The following is an 18,353-nucleotide window of genomic DNA, read 5'->3' as shown; positions in this document are numbered from 1 at the left end:
CACCTGAGTGCCCATTTCTTGCCTCAGCACCAGAGCACCAAAAGCAAAGAGTCCAGGTACAAGCAAATAACACTGTTTTACCTATTAATTAGAATGGGGAACTCAAAGAAGGAAAAGGTACAAAAAAGGCGCTTTTGAATTTCCTGGTTGATCCCTACAGGGACATGAAAACACACGATTAAGTAAACAGGATGATTTCAGGGTTTTTTTGTTGTTGTTTATTTATTTATTTTGAAAGAGAGAGAGAGAGAGAGAACGGCTGGGGAGGGACAGAAAGAGGGAGAGAGGGAGAAAAAATCTCAAGCAGGCTCCATGCCGTCGGCGTGGTGCCCAGTGCGGGGCTCAATCGCATGACCCTGGGATCACGACCTGAGCCAAAACGAAGAGTCAGATGCTTAACCGACTGAACTACCCCAGGTGCCTCTGATTTCAGTTTTTATACAAAGATATCAACTACCTTCCTGGGACTTAATGAGCATATATAAATATTAAACATTTAGAAATTCAGAGCTGGTCCCTGGGGGACCTCACACCATCATCTTGGTATAAATCTTTAGTAATTGGTGGTATCTTTTGAACCATTCATGACAATCATGGGCCATCAGGAGGGGTCTGCAGTGGCTTTGGTGTGCTCAGTAATATCAGAGAATAGGCTGGGATGAAGAAAAAAAGGAAGAGGGAGAAAAAAGGAATAAGAGAGGAGAGAAGAAGGATAAGAAAAATGGGCTGATGGATAGCAGTGGTGGAAAGTGACAAAGACTGAGAAGAACACCAGGAGCCACCAAAAACATCTTCTTGTGTTCCTGGTGCTGGCAGCTTCCCTTTTGTCTACAGAGCACATGCCCTGGATCATTGTTGAGGCTGTCACATAGAGATAAGAACAGAAGCTACTTCAAAGCACAAAGGTGACATTGGCCATATCCCCCTGTTTACATAGTACTGTCAGTGTATCAAAGGAAGAATTAAATGGGCATAATTTCTTAGAGTAGGACCAGTAGGAATCCAGTGCTGTTGATGGTCTTGGGTCTGGAGGACATTGGCTCTATATCAGCCCACACGACTGGTCATCATTTGACCTTCCTGTCTCTAATTTGGTCACATCAGTTGCTCTGGATCTGTCCATATGGCTTTGACAGAAGATTCACCTGTAGTGAGTAAGTGGTGTGGTCAAGGGCATCCATGATGTTATTCTGACACCCAGAGACAGAAGAAGAGGGTAGAATGGAAGATACAGGCTGTTGCGGGGGCGGGGGATGGGGGGGGGATGGCAAAAATGGGGAGGCAGAAAAGGCCCTAATAAGAATGGGCAAAGCCCCAGTGGGTAGAGGGTGACTTTGAGTTGGAATAGAAGACTTGAAGGGAGAGAAACAGGAACAGTAAGCCTCCATTCTTCAAGGCAGCCATTGTCCCAATCTGTCAAAGTCTGGGATGTTCAAATTCTACTCTGAGTTTCTCTTTCCTATTTCAATTACCCATTTTGTGAATGGTGGATCGACGTATGATTCCTTAAAAGAAGTAATCTACCGTGGAGTTAAAAAAAAAAAATCCAGTACTAGATAATGGTAATCACACAAATCACTTGACAGTAATCTGGGGTTTGTGTCTTCCATGAGGGCATCCGCCCAGGAGCTCATAGCACCTGCTACTTTCAGAATCTTCATGGAGAGCAGTCTGCCGCCAAAGCTGTTGTTGGTCAGCAAATCCAACGTTGAACTTAGCTGTGCACAATCTGTGTAAGTATGAGTAGGCTACTTAGGTGCTTTTCTCAACACTCTTTTCCTAATCCCAAACTCAGAGGGGTATATACAGAAAGGAAAGCAAAATGTATTTTATAAAAGAACACACTGAGGGGTAAGTGCTTGTTATCTTTTGATTGATTGGTGTTTGCTTTGCCACAGATCATTGGAGTTGGGATCCTGGTATATATGATTATCGCTCAGCTTCCTTCAGTTTTTTACTTTGTTTTTTGTTTGTTTGGGTTTAAGTAATCCCTATGCCCAACGTGGGGCTCAAATTTATAACCCCAAAATCAAGAGTTGCATGCTCTATCAACTGAGTCAGCCAGGTTTTTAAAAACCCATGGTTTTTACTTTCTTTCTCTTCCTTCCTTTCCTTAGAGAGCGCAAGCCTGCTAAAATCAAGAGTCAGATGCTCAACCAACTGAGCCACCCAGGCACCCCTTTTTGCTCTTTGAAACACGTTTAAGATTCAAATTCTTTTTCAGCAGTGGGAGCAGTGCTATCTACACTGCAGTTGCCTGTGAACATTTTGTGCAAGGAAGAAAAGCATTGGCTTAGCTTCCAAATGGTGCTCTGATCTTTTAAAAGCCTGATCCAAGGAACTTCGGGATTCTTACTCTATCAAGTCTCAGGTTCCAGTGCCACCTGGGACTGTCTCTCTCCCAGCCTTTCCCCACCTCAGCTTCACACTGACTCGAGTGCACTCTCTGACCCCTACGAGGCTGGTTAATCCCTGGGGTGCTTTTATCCAGGATACTCCCTCAGGATTCAGCTCAGGTATCCCCTCCCCACGGGTGAGCTTGCTCACCCAAAAGACACCGTTGCTTTCCCAACGCAAGGAATGTCTTGCCTTCCAGCACGTGGCAGTGTCTAGCCCAGGTGATCTGGACACATTGCGCTGAGAAACAAGACCACGCTAATGACCATGAATTTGAGGCTGGGACTGTGACTCGTTACTGCCATTCCCATCTGATCAGTGAGAACATAGTGCCTGTTCGCCGCTGCGCACCGTACCACCACCTACCTAGCTCCGAGGCATTTTTACCCCGTCATTTTGACGTCAGGACAATGCCATTCAAGTTTGTAAACACATTTTAGTCCCAACATTCTAATCAGAATATGCCAGCACTGGTAAATTCTCCCTAAGAGGAGGGGAGACGGCAAGGTAGGAGCATGTAGATGGTGAAGCCAACCTGTTAGACCACCTTTCCCCCCTCATCCCAGACCTGCCTCCACCATAAGGCTGTAGCAGGAGCTAGAGGGAGGGTCTGTTTTGCTAAGGAAATACATTTATTCTGCACACTGAAACTGGCAGGACTCGAACGGGTGCCCGGTGAGGAAAAGACCAGACTTTGTAGGGTTGGCAACAGCAAGGAGGGGGCAGAGGCAGGGAGCAGGGGTTATGCCCAGTGTGGAGGAGGTCCTTGGGCAAAGGAGAGGTGCTGACAACCTCACGAGGACCGCCTCGGGTCTGTCAAGCACGAGCACCCGGTGTGCTGACAGCCTCCATGGCACAACCGCGTGGAGGGAGGGGGTCACGCCTGCCCTTTAGGCCTGGCTCCTCTGGGTGCACGGGCGGCTCTTGCACATCCATGACCCACGGCTACATTAGACTTCGCTCAACAAATATTCCTACTGTGCCCAGGGCCTGCTCCCCTGGGACGACCATTGGCCACTGCCGTGTTCCACCGACAAGGGTCAACCGCGGCCCACCGGCTCCATGCTGTGATGCCCAAGAACATTGTTCCCAGCCCTCATAATCCATTTTGCATATCCGTTATTGGTTCCACGCTCCCTTGAGACACTGAGAGCAAAGCTGGAGGGTGTGGGTACAAGATCTGAGCGCACAGAGGGGCATACATTCGTTAATGCCAACACTTCTAGATGTGGGTTCAGGGGGTAGCATGTGTCCATGATGGTCAGCAAGTAGGCAAGAGAAAAGCTTAATAAGGGAAAGAGATCAAGCCTCTATGGTAGCAACCTTGACCTTTAGTTGTGCTAAGAGCACAACTGCTTGAATTAAACATAGGACGCTATTCAAGTCTTTGGAATTTCAGCATCCCGTCACACACTTGGGTGACATACGTCAACTTTCTTTAAGCCCGCCTTTAGAATATTTTTAGTCTGGTCTTAAAGTACACTGACGTGAGCCCTATGTTATATGGGTAATAACCTGATATCAGTGTTTTTTTAAGAATTAGGAACCTTTGTGCGCATAGTGTGCCCTGAGTATGGAGAAGCGAGAGGCGGGTAGAGAACTTGTTTCCTCTGCTGGCAGAAAAGGGCCAAGAGACACAGGCCACAACCACAGGCAAAAAGAGAAACTGGTTATTAAATTTAATTTTCTTTAAATACATACCTTTCTCCCACCCTCACCTATTCTGCGGGGGGAAGAGGAGAGAGGAAACCCCACCCCCTCCATTCAGGGGATTCCATGTATAAAGCCTGAGATGGTGAGGATGAAGTATAAAAATACTATTTACAAAGGGGAAGAAGGTATCTGTTGCCACCTTAACCTTCAGACACCCCCATCCCCAGGCCCCTTTTGCTCCTTTAGAAAAAGCCCCTGGGAATTCATTTGAGTGTAAAATAAGCCCTTCCTCTGGAGGGGTACTATAACCCCAAAATGGAATAGGATGCTCTGAGATCAGCTGAGGAAGACAGTGAATGGATAGCACCTCAGATCCTAGCAGAGGGAAGGCATCCGCCCCCCATTACCCTGTGGTCAGCAGGCCTACAGGCCAAGCCTTTATTTCCATAGGCCCCATGTAAACATTGACTTTCCTTTTTCCGTGTCCCTGTTCTTCCTGATTTCCTACAGAGCCTCCCTCGCTTGCACTGGAGGCACTTGGTTCCTTGATGGTTCCTTCCTCCCCTTCTCCCCTTCCTGTGGAAGAAGCGAAGAGGGGAGGCAGGTTACAGGTGGGGCAGGGCCCATCTCCTCCCTTCTTCTAGGTCAGGGCAGCCAGTCCTCCTAAGGGGTGAGCTCCAAGTTCTCGGCCAGATAGGGGTGGATTGCCTTCCCCAGCTTCCCCCACAGGGACAGGCAGGTAGACAGTCCGGTACCAGGATACAGCGTTCTTGATGGGTGACAACGCCAGTGCTGAGTAGCAGGTGCTGAGTAGCTGAAGAAGGCTTCAGGAGGCAGAAAGGTGGGGCGACTCAGGCCTCCCCCTGATGGTGGGAGCCCAGCCCTGCATTACTGCCCCTTCAGGTAAGCACGTCAGTCACCACCCACCAGTCTTGTTCACCCGTAGCTGTGCGGAGGGGCCAGGCACCCATGAGGCAAGCGGTCTTCTCCAGGCCTTGGTGTAGAGGCAGCATTCACACCAGCTCGTCCAATAGGATTCCAATGCTCTGAGTGGCCTCTGAGGGCCCAGCAATGGGCTTGTTACACATAGGGCAGACACAGCGTACTTCTAGCCACTTCACCAGACACCTGTGGGCGGAAGAAGACCAGTTTTCCCCTAAGACACCCAGCCCGTTCCACGTGTCTCTCACTCAGAGAGCCCAGCTGCTTCTCCGAACAGCAACACCTCCATCCTTGCCCCGGTCCAACCCCTCCGGCTTGCCTGGTGTCCAGACAGGATGTCAGGCATCGCTGGCAAGGGGCAGATGGGAGGGGGTAGGGATTACAGGTTCTCGAAGACGCTCCCTACTTATTCCTTTCGAAAGGTATCCCCTGGACACACGTCCCCCACGGTGGATACTTACTTCCGGTGAAAGGCATGTTGGCATGGGAGCACACCTAGCTCGTCCTTCCCCTTGAAGTCTTCCAGACAGACTGCACAGGTCTGCTGTGGGAAGAAAGGGAAGATGTGAGAGGAGACTGGGGAAGAACCGCATTCACCCATCGGCTCATCCCCATCCAAGAAAACAAAGCTCTAGCCCAGTTTCCTGATTAGCCACGGAAACTTGAGTCATAGGGTAGCCACTAACCACACCAGACTGTTCACAAGACCAAAGGAAGATGAAATTAAAGGTTTAGTTCCTCCATTGCACTAGGTACATTTCAGCGGCTCGGTAACCACAATGTGGCCATGGTGGCTCCCATACTGGACAGGGCAGATACAGAACATTTCTATCATCACAGAAATTTCCATTGACCGTAAGTGTTCTAGAGGAGTATTTTTTAAACGTTTCTAGCCTAGTACATTTTGCAAGGAGGCATGCATCTATATCTAAAGGTAAAAATGGGGGTATAATGTTCAGTTCATATTCTTGGACTCTAGCTTTCTGTAATTCTGGACTAACTTCTTGATCACAGCTGAATTCTCCCTCTCAAGGAGGGCTCAGGGAACACTGAATTTGCTGAGATGTGATAGCACACATCCAAGAGGGATAAAATGAAGCATTCCTAGGCTGTCTCATGCCTCGCGATCCCCGTGGGTCCGCCCAGTGCCCAACCACCACAAACACCCTGTGCACAAGTGTCTGTGGTTATGGACAGAAGTCTTGAGAAAGTTAGATGATCTCATGGGCACAAGTAGGGAAGGAAGAGGCAACTGCCCACTCCTAAAAAGTCTGTGTTGATGGGACCCAAGGAGTGGCAGTATTGCTTGGGGGAGGGGACTGGAGAGCAAGCAGGCGAGAATGGCAGGGCTAGATGCACTGGTCAGGTCCCCAGTCTGCCAGGACAGAGTATATGTGTAAGGGTAAAAAGGGCCTTCTTTAGTGAAAAACCAAGACGGGAGACCTAGAAGCAGGGAAGGGTAGCTGGGATCTGGCGTGGAGAGGTAGACCCATCCTCCCCTTAAACATGATGCACAGCAGCCTTTCCGGGGCCACGTGTCCTCGCTCATTCCAACCCTTCCGCGATCCCGTTATGTTTTCTGCCTGCGCCGGTTCCAGACATAATGAATTCCATACACGGATTACCTACTGGAATGAGTCACATTTATTTGGCCCAAGGAGATAAGTTCCTGAAAGGCCCTGGCTGAGAGCTGGAGAGGGTGCTGTCTGCCTTGCCAGCCAGGGCCCTCCTGCACCCTGGCCGAGGACACTTACCCCATATAACTGCAACTTCTTGGCATCACCTTTAAGCACCACCTGAAAAGGAGAGAGGAGGCATGGCGTCAGAAGCCAAGCACAGGGGCCAGGTGCTATCATCCAGCCAAGGGAGTCCCCAGCCCCGCACAGGCGTGTCTTCCTCTTCCTCTGGTGAAGGGGGAGGGCTTGGCCACTGCCTGGGCCGGGCCAGGCCAGACTCGAGGACGGTACAAAGCACTGGCCAGGGGGAGCCAGCAGGGAGGCCGAGGGGGTTCAGCTTGCTTGCTGCCTATCCTCTCTCTAGCAGGGCAGGTAGCAGAGAGGAAGTCTCACAGGAAGATGTAGCACTTGGGGCGCCTGGGTGGCTCAGTCGGTTAAGTGTCTGACTTCATCTCACGTCATAATCTCACGGTCCGTGGGTTCAAGCCCCGTGTCGGGCTCTATGCTGACAGCTGGGAGCCTGGAGCCTGGAGCCTGCTTCGGATTGTGTCTCCCTCCCCCACTCATCCTCTGTCTCTGTCTCTCAAAAATAAACATTGAAAAAATTGTTTTTAAAAGAAAGAAAGATGTAGCACTCTACCTCTTTATAGCCGTATCGCTCACTCTGTGCCTGGTTCCGGAGTTTGCTAGGGGAGAGCGAAAGGAGAGGTTACCATGCCTTTGTACAAATTAGAGCCATTCAGAGTGAGAGAGGCAGGCAGGCTGCGTGGGCCCTCTTCTGGGGGCGGAGAGGCTGCTCCTCAGAGGGGCGTCTTGTCCCGGAGAAGCCATGGAGTATGGTGTGGTTGGACCTGTGCAGGTCGCCCAGAGTTGATTAGGGACTCAGACTCTTACTCAGCCACAACAGCCTCAAAGCTTTACCGTCAGGTCCCACAGATCGGAGAATTCTGGCAGAGCACATTCTGGCAGAATTATTCATTCGTACTCCCTGCTGTTTCCCAGAAAGTCAGTCTCCTCAGGCCCCCCAAGTCGAGAGGTCAACACTCCGCTTCCTGAGTATACAGAAGTTAGATATTCTTACAAGGGATCTTGCCATTAAGCCAGGGTAGCAGTGTAAGTGAGCCTCTGTTGACTCTGGGGAACTTTCCACCCAGGGGAACACTAATATTCTGAACCAAAGCACACTCTCCCCTTCACGGCACCCAGGCAAACACCGAGGATGCCCTCTTTGTTTTCTTCTCTTCGGTTTCCAGCTGGTGGCCTGCACACAACCTCACTCAATAGCCAAAACCCAGTGAGTTGTTACTAACGGCAAACTAACTTCCAAAGAAGTAACTCGCCCAAACCTCCCGGCTAGTCAGCAACAAGAGGCGGATTTGAATCAGTCTATCAGAGCATAGGGCCTGAGCGCTTTAACAGTGTGGCCTGTTTTCGCCCATTAGGTGGGACACACCATCGTCCTGAGAAGGAGACCAGATCCCTTGGGAAACACCCGATCTTCATCAACAAGCCTACAGCGAACGGCTAGGATCACGATTACGCAGTATTGCTGCTTCTTTATTTGCAGGGAGAGAAACCGTCCAAATCAAGCAGGTGGCTCTGTGTCCTCCTATACTTGGGAGCCACATGGGGCCTTCTCTCCACTGAACACTTCTGCCAGATCTGCGTTATTGGAAGGAAACGTTAGAAACCCGTCAAGTTAGAATAGATGTGGTGGATGATGGCCTAAGGGCCACTTGTTCAATAGAGCCTATGAGCTAAGACTGATTTTTATTCTTAACTTTTAAAATGTTTATTTTTGAGAGAGAGAGAGAGAGAGAGAGAGAGCGCATGTGTGCACATGATAATAAATTAAACATTACATATTATCTGTGGCGGCTTTTGCACAGTAGGGTGGGGGTAATTAAGAAAGAGACTGTGTGACTTCCGAAGCCCCAAATGTTTGTCCTTTTGCAGAACAAGAAGGCTGACAGGAGTCAGAGGAAGAGAATCTCAAATCAGGAGCCTCAACGAGAAGGTAAGAAGGTGCCTGCGCCACAGGCACCGTGGAGAAGCTGACTAGAACAGCGGAAGGTGCGGAATGAGGGGCAGAGCAGAGCCATGCCCCAAGCACAGTCGGGGGGCAGATCTGGATCTGGCTCCCAGCTATCTCCACTGTTCCTAGCACAAGTCAGGGCCCTGGGAGGCCGGGTGCCTGGAGACTCTTAAGAACTCCAGTCCAGGGGCACCTGGCTGGCTCAGTGGTGGAGCATGTGACTCTTGATCTCAGGATTGGGAGTTTGAGCCCCATGTTGGATGTAGAGAGGACTTGAAAAAAATCTTAAGGGGCCTCTGGGTGGCTCAGTCCGTTAAGCGTCTGACTCTTGGTTTCAGCTCAGGTCATGATCACGGTTTGGTTAGTTTGAGCCCCTCATTGGGCTCTGTGCTGACAGTGTGGAGCCTGCCTGGGATTCTCTCTCTCCCTCTCTCTCTCTGCCCCTCCCCTGCTCATGCTGTCTCTGTCTTCCTCAAAATAAATAAACTTAAAAAATAAAAAATAAAATCTTAAAAAAGAACTCCAGTCCAGGTTGACTCCTGCACCATAGGGCTAAGTCCCAGGGCAGCACATCCACTGGAGGGTCTCCGGTCATTGGAGGGTTGGGCCAAAGACCTAGCCAGGACTCCCACTGTTCCGTCCTTTACTCAGAGAACGCCTCAGTCCGGGAAAGCTTTTCAGATGCATGCATCTCTGTGCCCGCTTCCAAACAAGACGGGCGGGGCAGGGTGCATGCAAGGCTTCAACGAACAACTGTCACCTGGCTGACACCGAATGAAGCTGGGGAAGCAAAAAAGTGTTCTCACAGTCAAAGCGCTCACAGCCGCATTCTCAGGCAGTCACCGTCGCTGTCGCGGGGATGCCGAAGAGTAAATAAGGAAGTGGTGAGGGGCCTGCTTTTTAACCCCGAGAATGAGAGGATGCCACACATCCTTGGGGTCTCAACCACCTCACCTGCAACACGGCTCTACGCAGGTAGGGTGTGCCGTGCCTTTCTGCTCACTGTGTCCTGGGATGCGCAGGGCGCCCCCTGCCCACCCTCACCCCCTGTGTCTGTCTGGTTCCATTTGATGGTCGCAGTCAAGGATCCTCCAGCAGCCTGGGTCTCAGAGCCCAGTACCACCAGAAGAGTGAAAGGCTGCAGACCCACCCCCTTCGCCCTGCATGCAGACTTTCCAGAACAGGAAGGTATACATTGTGATGAGACCCAAAAAGGTCGCAAGGGAAACAAAGCAGAAAAGCAAAGCCCCTGGGACATCCCAGCAGAGGAGGTAGTGCCGGCTACTTTGGACAGGTGGCCCTCTCAGCTGTTGGGTGAGCTAAGCTACTAAAAATACTCCGATTTCAATGAGACCATTTCTAGCCACTGCCAGCGGGCTCTCCCTCACTGCTTTTCCCTTTTGGAGCAAACAATGCCACCAGGTCCTGAAAATAATTGCTCCTTTCCTGCTTATTTGTACTTCACTGGCCCCTCCATCCTGTGTAGGGCAGAGGTCAGCTCCTGGGGAACAGGGAAGAACGGGTGAGGGGAGCAGGGGAGAGGAGGCTGGTGTTGGCCACTGAGCTCACCAGGTGGAGAGTAGGGGTCATGGGCCTATTTTGGCTATGGAGGAAACTGAGAAGCGGGGAGAGGAAGTGGCTTCTGTGCCTGTGTGTCTTTCTATATATAGACACCCACAGGCTGCCACACAGCAGCGAGCCTCTGGAACCATGAAAGTCTGGGGTCAGCTGACTCTGGGCAGGCTGCAGGACAGAAGGTGGGGGTGACAGAAGGGGCAGATTACTGCGGAAGGGACAGGTGGCGCCAAGCGGCCCGCAGTCAGGAAAGCTTTTGGTATCGTGTGGTTACGGCTCTGTTCTTCCACTCCAGCCAGACAAAAATAAATCAGCCCTATCTAGCTCCCCAGCCTGTCCTTCTGCAGGACCCCCATCTCCGGCCGTATGGGGGTGCTAAGGGATGCTGCAGCTGTTCCTTTTATTTCCATTCAAGGAATGGGAACCCGACAGGGAAGGTGAACATATGGAATCTGAAAGACTCTAGCTAATGACCACTGGGCTAGCCCACCCCTGGATCTTCCTCGATATAGGACCTTGGGCAAATTCTTAACTGCCAGAGCATGAATTTCCTCATTTACAACGTGGGCTAATATAGAAACTGGAGGGGTGTTTCACAAAATGCCAACTATAGTGTGGCAAAAGAAGGCATTTGGTAAAGAAGAACTAAAACCCAAGGTCACACGTATTAGTGGCAGAGTTAGGAAATGAACCCTGGTCACCCACATCCTGGCCCAGAGTGATTTTCTAGATTTTTCTTCACTTGACTGCCTTTGCAGCTTGTGTGTGTGTGTGTGTGTGTGTGTGTGTGTGTGTACACCAGAGCTGCTTTTGCAGACCCCTCCCCCAGTATCATATATAAACCTTTGGTATTTGGTGTGTCTCCATCTTTAGTCCCTGGGGAACTGCATGAATTGCTCGGTATGGGGAGATGGGGGTGGCTGGTGGTCAGGAAGGCAGAATGTTTGAGGAAGAAAACGTAGGCTTGGGGAAAGGGGAAGGGGTGGGGAGATGCTAGAAAACTGCCCTCACTCCCACTTATGCAAATGTTGGGCTCGGTTGTACAAGAGGGAAAAAACACCACGATCTTCTCTGCATCAACTTTTAAGTGGAAAACTCCAGTCCCAGGAACTTTTTTAAAGTTCTGAGAAAGAAGAGGCCTAAAGTAGCTGACTGGGGGCACTGAGGGCCCTTCCCCTTTTTTAGAGGAAACTCTTGCTAGCCTTAGGAATAGAGACTGAGTGTCTGCCTCCCCCTTGCCCCTTCTCGGGGCAAAGCATTCAGACCCACCAAGACATCTCAGGAGGAAGCCAGAACTCCTCTGTCCCTCCTTTTAATTTAAACGATTTAAGACTCCAGCTGCTGGCTACCTAGGCATTTCGTAAGGTGTGGTGGGGGTAGGGGGTGGTTATCACAATGGCCCTAAAGACCATTAGCATGTTCAGGGATGCTCAACATTCCCCAGTGTGCAGGACAGTCCCATACAATGAGGAACTGGTGATCCCAACAGCATGCCCTTGCCAGAAACACTACTTTCATTTCCACTCTAAATGCCAGTCATGCCCTAAATTTTTGATAGAAAACGAGCCACCAATTCCCATGTCTTTCAACGGGAGGTGAAGAAACACCTCCCTGGCTAGCCCCGCCATGCTCAAGTCCTCCCCTGGATCTCCACGCAGGAAGAATAAGGGGCGTTTTAGGATAGTTTTTCTCACTATCAAAAAAAGAAGAGCTTACGAGGCAGACCAAGCAGCTCTCCAGACATCAGCTTGCTAATATTAGCATCTGGATGGCTGACGGCAGGATTTCCCAGGAGGGCAGAGGAACATGCCGTTGGTGTAACCGATGCCCACCTATCCCCGGCCACCCAGAGGTTATGCGTGGGGAGTGGAGACACGGTTAAGGGATGACCAATGATATCACTTGGTCAGATAGTAATTCTAGGCCACCCTAGAATAACTGGCCAAGAGATGCGATGTAGCCCAACCAATGGTGACCTTATATGCTCTGGGACAACTCCAGAGGCTGCTGAAAATAGAAACACCAGGCCTCAGGGGCCCAAGGAAGGACAGGCTGAGCCCTGTCCTCAAAGCAGGGGCCCCAGTGGGAAGTTAGGGCCTGCTGTGCGAATCTCACTTGGCCCACCCTACTCCCCGGCCTCCTCGTCCTGGACTCCCTGCCCCAGGTCACCCAGGGTGCCACCCACCTGATAAAATAGCAGCAGAAGATGAGACTGAGCATGAAGACGAAGATGCCTGTGCCAAAGATGACCATGTAGATGTTGAGGGGAAGGTCTTGGAAACTGATGGGTGGCATTGAGCAGGACTTGTTGGTGCTAACCAGTCCCAGGCCACAAAAACACCCTGAAAAGAAAGGGAGAGGGAAAGCATTATAGTTGGAAATTGACCACTGGGGCTGATGGTACTCAGGTCAGGCAGGACGGAGAGACAAATGGCAGGCTCTGGGGTCCTAAACCTCTCTGATGCCGACACTTAAGTTTATAACCCAGCTCTGATACTGACTAGCTACATTATCTTGGGTCACTCAGCGATCCGTGAAATGGGATACTACACACAGTACTTAAAACTGCATCCCCATCCAGGGGATCAAGGATTCAGCAAATGGGAAACTCGACTCCATTGCGTAGAAGCTCATTTAGTGCAGTAGCAGAATGAAGAGACGTAGGTGAGAAAATGGGTACTTGGGTTCCAACACTGCCTCTCCCTAGAGAGGTGACCTTTAAAAACTTACTTATCTAAGCTTCACTTTGTCATTTAAAAACAAGCAAAATGCAGAGAGGACCCAAACTGGTGTGAGACATGTACTTTGCAAATTGCCGAGGTGCAGTTGCAAAGGTCATCTGTCATTATTAAGCCACCTGCTCCAGGAGACAGGCTGCACCAGGACCAGAATAGAAACTGTTCACCCTGAGGCTGGGCCAGTGTTCCAGAAAGAGATTGGGGGGGGGGGGGGGTGGTGTGCAGCTTACTTTGGGCACCCTTCCCTTTCCTACTCAAAGCAGTGCCATAGTAGTACTGGCAACCCCTGGAGCTTGTTAGAAATGCAAAATCTCCGGCCCACCCTGGACAGAATGAATCAGAATCTACATTTTAACAAGGTCCTCATCAGATTCCCATACCTGCAGCGGGGGAAGCACTGACCAGCCACCAGATGCTTCCCCTTCTCACGTGACTCAGAGGGTAAATCCTGATTGGCTGACCAAGCATCCTCAGAGGGTAAATCCTGATTGGCTTATCAATCATCGTTGTCACCTGCCTCTTGCCAGAGTTTGGTGTTGAGGTAAGTATGTGACAGGGTTCTGGCCAAGGAAACAAAGTCAAGTTCTGCCGGAGCAGGAAAGATTGGAATGGTGGCAGCCAAGTTAGAGCTGGAAAGAAAGCAGTTCAATATAAAGCCAATGGCCGAGGGTGGCGGAAGGGAGAGGGAAAGAAATGATTTATGTCCGTGAAATTGCTGGATTAACCAGTCCTGGGGCCACTCTCTATTTTGGGAGTACTCGTTCTGAGAATTAGTAAATGTTCTGTACTGTTTAACAGTAAGAAACAAATATAGGATAGAAACAATAAGCTGGTGGAGTGTTTAGTCCTGCAACCAAGACAAAATATTATCGTGATCCAAAAGGCAAGAATAAAATTCTTAGATTTCAGAAAGTGAGGAGACGAGAAAACTAGAATCTTGCAATACCCCAAGCACCTTCTCACGCTACCAATTTAATCTTTGTAATGCCACTGAGAAATTTACTTACCCCTTCTACAGGAAAAAAAAAAAAAAAAAAAAAAAAGACTCAATCATTAAATAAATTGTCTAACGTCAAACAGCTAAGAAGGCTTGTTTCCAAAGACCTCTGTACCCAAGTCTTCAACATGGGTTTTAAGTACCTGCCTGACAGCTTGGTTAGAAGCCAGGACCCATTAATATACTTGAGAATTCTAGATTAAAATTACCAGTACTACAATTCAGCAGAAGACTGGCTGAAAGGACCGGAAGTCGATTTTGACATCCTACATCTCCTCAGTCATCTCCTAGATCAATCTAGTGACCATATAATGAGCCTCCCTTCAAACCTCTTTCAGATGTCGGGACCAGTTCTATTCCAAGTCCCCACTCCAGACCCTCACTGATGTCAAGTCCTTCCTCTACTTTAGCCCATGTGTGTGACATATCCTCCCACTCAGTTTCCATTATGTATTTCCCAGGCTCATGACTGGTTTTAAGTCCTGCTAAACATGCACGCACTGGGTCGCCTCAACCTCCACTGCTCATAGTTTTCCAGCATCCCCCAACATAGACCAGTCTCCTATTTCTTGTCCAACCTGTCCTCACCTGCCTCCATACCTTTGTTCATGCAACTTTCCCTGCCTGAAACTCCCCCTCCCTTCTGGACGCCCACCAAGCCTGGTCCTCATGATATTCCAGTGACCCCTCTCTTCCCTGAATTCTACAGTACTCACAGCCTCTACCACACATTCTGGCTCTTGAATACTTAGTATTGTGTTATGTTGCCCAAATAGTCCAAGCATCAACTTAACTCGAACATCGATTATATGACAAGTACCATGATAGACACGTAAGATAAAAAAAATTAAAAAAGGAATCACGGGGTGATTTTACAGTGTAGGGATGAAGAGAACACAAAGGCTTCTGCCATACAAAGGGAGGCACGGCAATAGAGATAGAACTAGAATACTGGAATCAGAAATGAAAAAGTCCTAATAAGCTCGAATACTCCCAAGTCTCAGGACAGCAACTTGGACTTTTGTAGCTCCTCCAGTGCCTAGCCTGGTGTTTGGCTTGCTTTCACTTAATTAGTTAGCAGATAAGTAACTCCTGATTCTTCAAGACAACCTGGTACCCTTGGCAAAAGCTCCCATCCCAAAGTAAGGAGAGTGATATTTGGGAAAGTTGCCCAGAAACTGCCCTCAGCTAATGAATGGCCAGCCAACCAACAAGTATTAATCGAGGGCTGATTTATGCACTGACCTAGACATTGTGGGAAAACAAAAAGGAGAAGTAGTTCTTGTCCTGAAAGACTCTGTTGAAAAGATTAAATAATTAGCTCCTACCCTTATTATTCTCAACAAGAAGCCCTTGCTTCTGGGCTCCCTACCTCACTAACAACTGATGCACTAAGAAGGTCTAACCTCTGATCTGTCTTCGCTCTCCATGCACCTTTTAGGAGATGAATCCTGGTTACCTTTAGGGTCCCAGAGAACCCCATTTGGTTTCCTGTCCTGGGAAATTGTAGAGCACTGGCTATTATAGAGGATATGTATCTGCACTCTGGTCTCAAGTGGTCCTCTGATCAGTTTACCTTGACCATCTTACCTCTCCTAACAGACTTTCCCTGGGCTTCCAGGATGGAGTCAGTGAGCTTGGAACTTTATGTGAGAAAGAGTTGTAGGTGAGAAACACTTGTAAGGGCAGAATACCAACCCCAGAAAAGAGAGCCTCCAGATATTTTTCCACAAAGGGGCTGGGGGAAGGGATTGCTTCCTCACTGGAGTCAAAACAATCTATCAGCCACTTTAAGAAGTGAAAAGAAAAAGAGCAAGTCTTCTGCTGGTCTAAAAACCCGATACGAAAATAGGAGCGCCAGAATAAAGTGCCAGCCACCTTGGTTCTTGCGAAGTCTCTGTTCCATTGTCTCAGCTGACCTATGAAAGCCCTGACATCAGAATGTCTCATCTCGGTGGTGTGCAGGCTGGGAGTTGGAATGACGTCAAGAGAAGGCTGGCCAAGGAAGATCGGTGGGTCTGGGAAATGCTTCCCCCTCCCAGCCGCCGGGAATCTTTCCCAGATGCCGGGATGCACCGTCCTTCCCCACCCCCCTGTCCCTCAATGCCCGCCTATCACACACAGCTTGGTTCATTTTCAGGAAATTAGATCCTACCAGCAAGAGGAAGAGGGGGTTGGGGGACGCTCATACACATGCTGTCCAAACCCTGCCTTAAGGGTTTTGTTTTAAAACAAAAGCCGCTTGAAATAATTAATCCAAGATCTGGCTGGGGTCTGCCCTCAAGAATGGATTTTTCTTTTTTCTTTTTGTAACTACCCAGCCTACCATACTCAGAGATAAGGCCCCCGGCCCCCACACACCTCCTCCAGAAACTCCAAGCCTTGGGACTTCGCAGTCAAAACACCAAAACCATTGGAACGTTAGTATCTAACATCAATACCTTTTAACTGAGTCGCTCAGAAAGACCCTCCTTTAAGATAGCTTGGGTGAGGAGTCAGAACCAACCTGTATCACCTGAAATACCAAAAAAAAAAAAAAAAAAAAAAAAAAGAAGAAGAAGGAAAAAAAAGCCTCAGGTGAGATGAATTTAGCATCATTCCAGGGCGGGTGGGTAGGGAATGGGGTGGAGGGGTGACTTAGGTAAGGGGGTGCGGCCACCACCACAGATCAGAAGCTAGTACCACAGTGTGGCCTTGGGGCCAGAGAGCACGACTCCTGCTGGCCTAACTCTGCACCCAAAGGTACCCGGGCGCTGAGACATCTGCAAGGCTTTATCAATCCAATAAAGGCACGCTCTTTAATCCGGCATCTTCCTCAAGCACAAAGCCCCCTAGCAGCCAGTGAGAAGCCAACAAAGGCACAGAGGAAGCCGCCTCCGCGCCCCGTCCCGCACGCTGCATTGTATACATATTTAAAATAGCCTGCAAAGTTCCAGGCCGGGAACTTGAGCTCCCTCTAGGAGATCCCAGCCCGAGCGCGGATTTAATTCTCCTCCGACAACCACAACAAAGACCAGAGTTTGAGCGCACAAAGGCAAGGGAAGGGGGTAGAAGAGCGAAGGCGCCACACAAAGGCCGCGAACCCCTCGGCTCCCACGCCCCCCGCACGTTCAGAGACGTTCCGGCCCTGGAATTAAACCTGATTTTTTTGTTTCAAATTCCGCGCTGTGCAGAGCCTCGTTGGGCGCCAGGACGCCTGCTCGCCCGTCCCATTTCATGACAAACTTAGCTGAAGAGGAAGAACGAGCCCTCCGTCTGATCTTAAGCCTTGCGCCCCTCCGCGTCTGCGGCCGGCCGGGCGTCCGCTCGCCCTCCCGCCCCGGGAACTCACCGTTACACCACTGGAATGGGTGCATCAATGAATTCTCGGCTGGCTTCCTCCGGCGAACGAACGCAGGCGGCCGACGGGTAGGGCAGACGGGGTGGGCGCACCGGCTTTCGGGTCCGCAGGAGGGGCCGGTGCTGTCCGCGGCAGCCGCCTTTCTTCACAAGTCGAAAGCCCTCGGGGGTGGGGGGGGGGGTTCGGCTTGAATGGTTTCGGAGCAACAAAGAGGGAAAAGGGGAAAACAAACAAACAGAAAGTCCCCAGGATCAACGCACCGCCGAGGAAATGCAGGAAGGGCCCCCGAGCTGGGGGAGATGCAGGGCGCTACAGAACCGGGTGGAGGGCCCGGTTCGCAGAGGAGGGAAAAGCTTCACCGGGAGCCTCGGCTCAGGATCCTTGGCGCGAAGGTGAGCCGCCAGGACTCCGAAACTGACACGGGCTGCGCACACCCCCCTCCCTTTTACACCCCCCACCCCGCAAACTCCGCCCCCCGCCCGTCACCCGCCCTCGGGCCAATGAGAGCCTTCCTGCTGGCCCCGGGTATTATTTGCAGGCCCGCCCCCCTCCAAGGGGAGAGCATCTTTGCACAGTGGGCGCCTCCCCTTTCGCCTTCCCGGTCCTCGGGAAACTTAACTCTAAAGACAAGCAAGCTGCGCGGTGCGAAGCTTGGCGCAGGCGGGGGCCAGCCTCCTCCGCCGGGACCTGGAGGAAACCGAAGGATTAGTACCACATTGTTTTCCGCCCCCAGAGCTGTTACTGTTTAGTATTTCTATAGCTCTTTGAGAAGCCAGTTCTAGGGAGGGGTTACATTTCTGCTCCGAGGTCCAGGACTCGGTCCTGGGTGGTGGCTAGCAGCACGTTCCTTCGCTCACTGCTAAAGGGGGAACTGAAGCAAGAGAGTAAAGCAGATGAATTGCAAAAATGAGATCTGGAAAGAGGTCAGGTTGTCCTCTCATGTTTGGTCAGCCCCTCATTTTACAAACAAGGAGCCAAAGAGTAAGCCTAAGGTAGATCT

The 18,353-nt window shown here is 50.3% G+C and overlaps 1 protein-coding gene across 5 annotated transcripts; it reads right to left on the bottom strand.

Moving 5' to 3' along the window:
- Positions 1-4,045: 4,045 nt before the first annotated feature.
- RNF122 (ring finger protein 122) lies at positions 4,046-17,795 on the bottom strand. 5 transcript variants are annotated; one of them, XM_040462420.1, is made up of 7 exons: positions 17,345-17,795; positions 16,520-16,528; positions 12,464-12,620; positions 7,309-7,354; positions 6,747-6,788; positions 5,454-5,536; positions 4,046-5,178 (listed from the first exon to the last, which is right to left on the bottom strand). In XM_040462420.1, exons 1-7 carry the CDS (start codon positions 17,367-17,369, stop codon positions 5,064-5,066), a joined length of 477 nt encoding a protein of 158 aa, XP_040318354.1. In that variant the 5' UTR covers positions 17,370-17,795; the 3' UTR covers positions 4,046-5,063. The 5 variants fall into 5 exon arrangements, with proteins under 5 accessions (XP_040318354.1, XP_040318487.1, XP_040318291.1 ...); XM_040462553.1 differs by having other exon boundaries at positions 16,455-16,528; positions 17,345-17,359; XM_040462357.1 differs by lacking the exon at positions 17,345-17,795 and adding an exon at positions 17,153-17,256.
- Positions 17,796-18,353: the final 558 nt, after the last annotated feature.

Source organism: Herpailurus yagouaroundi, unplaced genomic scaffold (genome assembly GCF_014898765.1).
Source record: "Herpailurus yagouaroundi ecotype Mexico unplaced genomic scaffold, PumYag 28, whole genome shotgun sequence".
NCBI lineage: Eukaryota > Metazoa > Chordata > Mammalia > Carnivora > Felidae > Herpailurus > Herpailurus yagouaroundi.
Note: the sequence above shows the minus strand (reverse complement) of the source record. Positions and strands in the feature narration are given on the sequence as shown.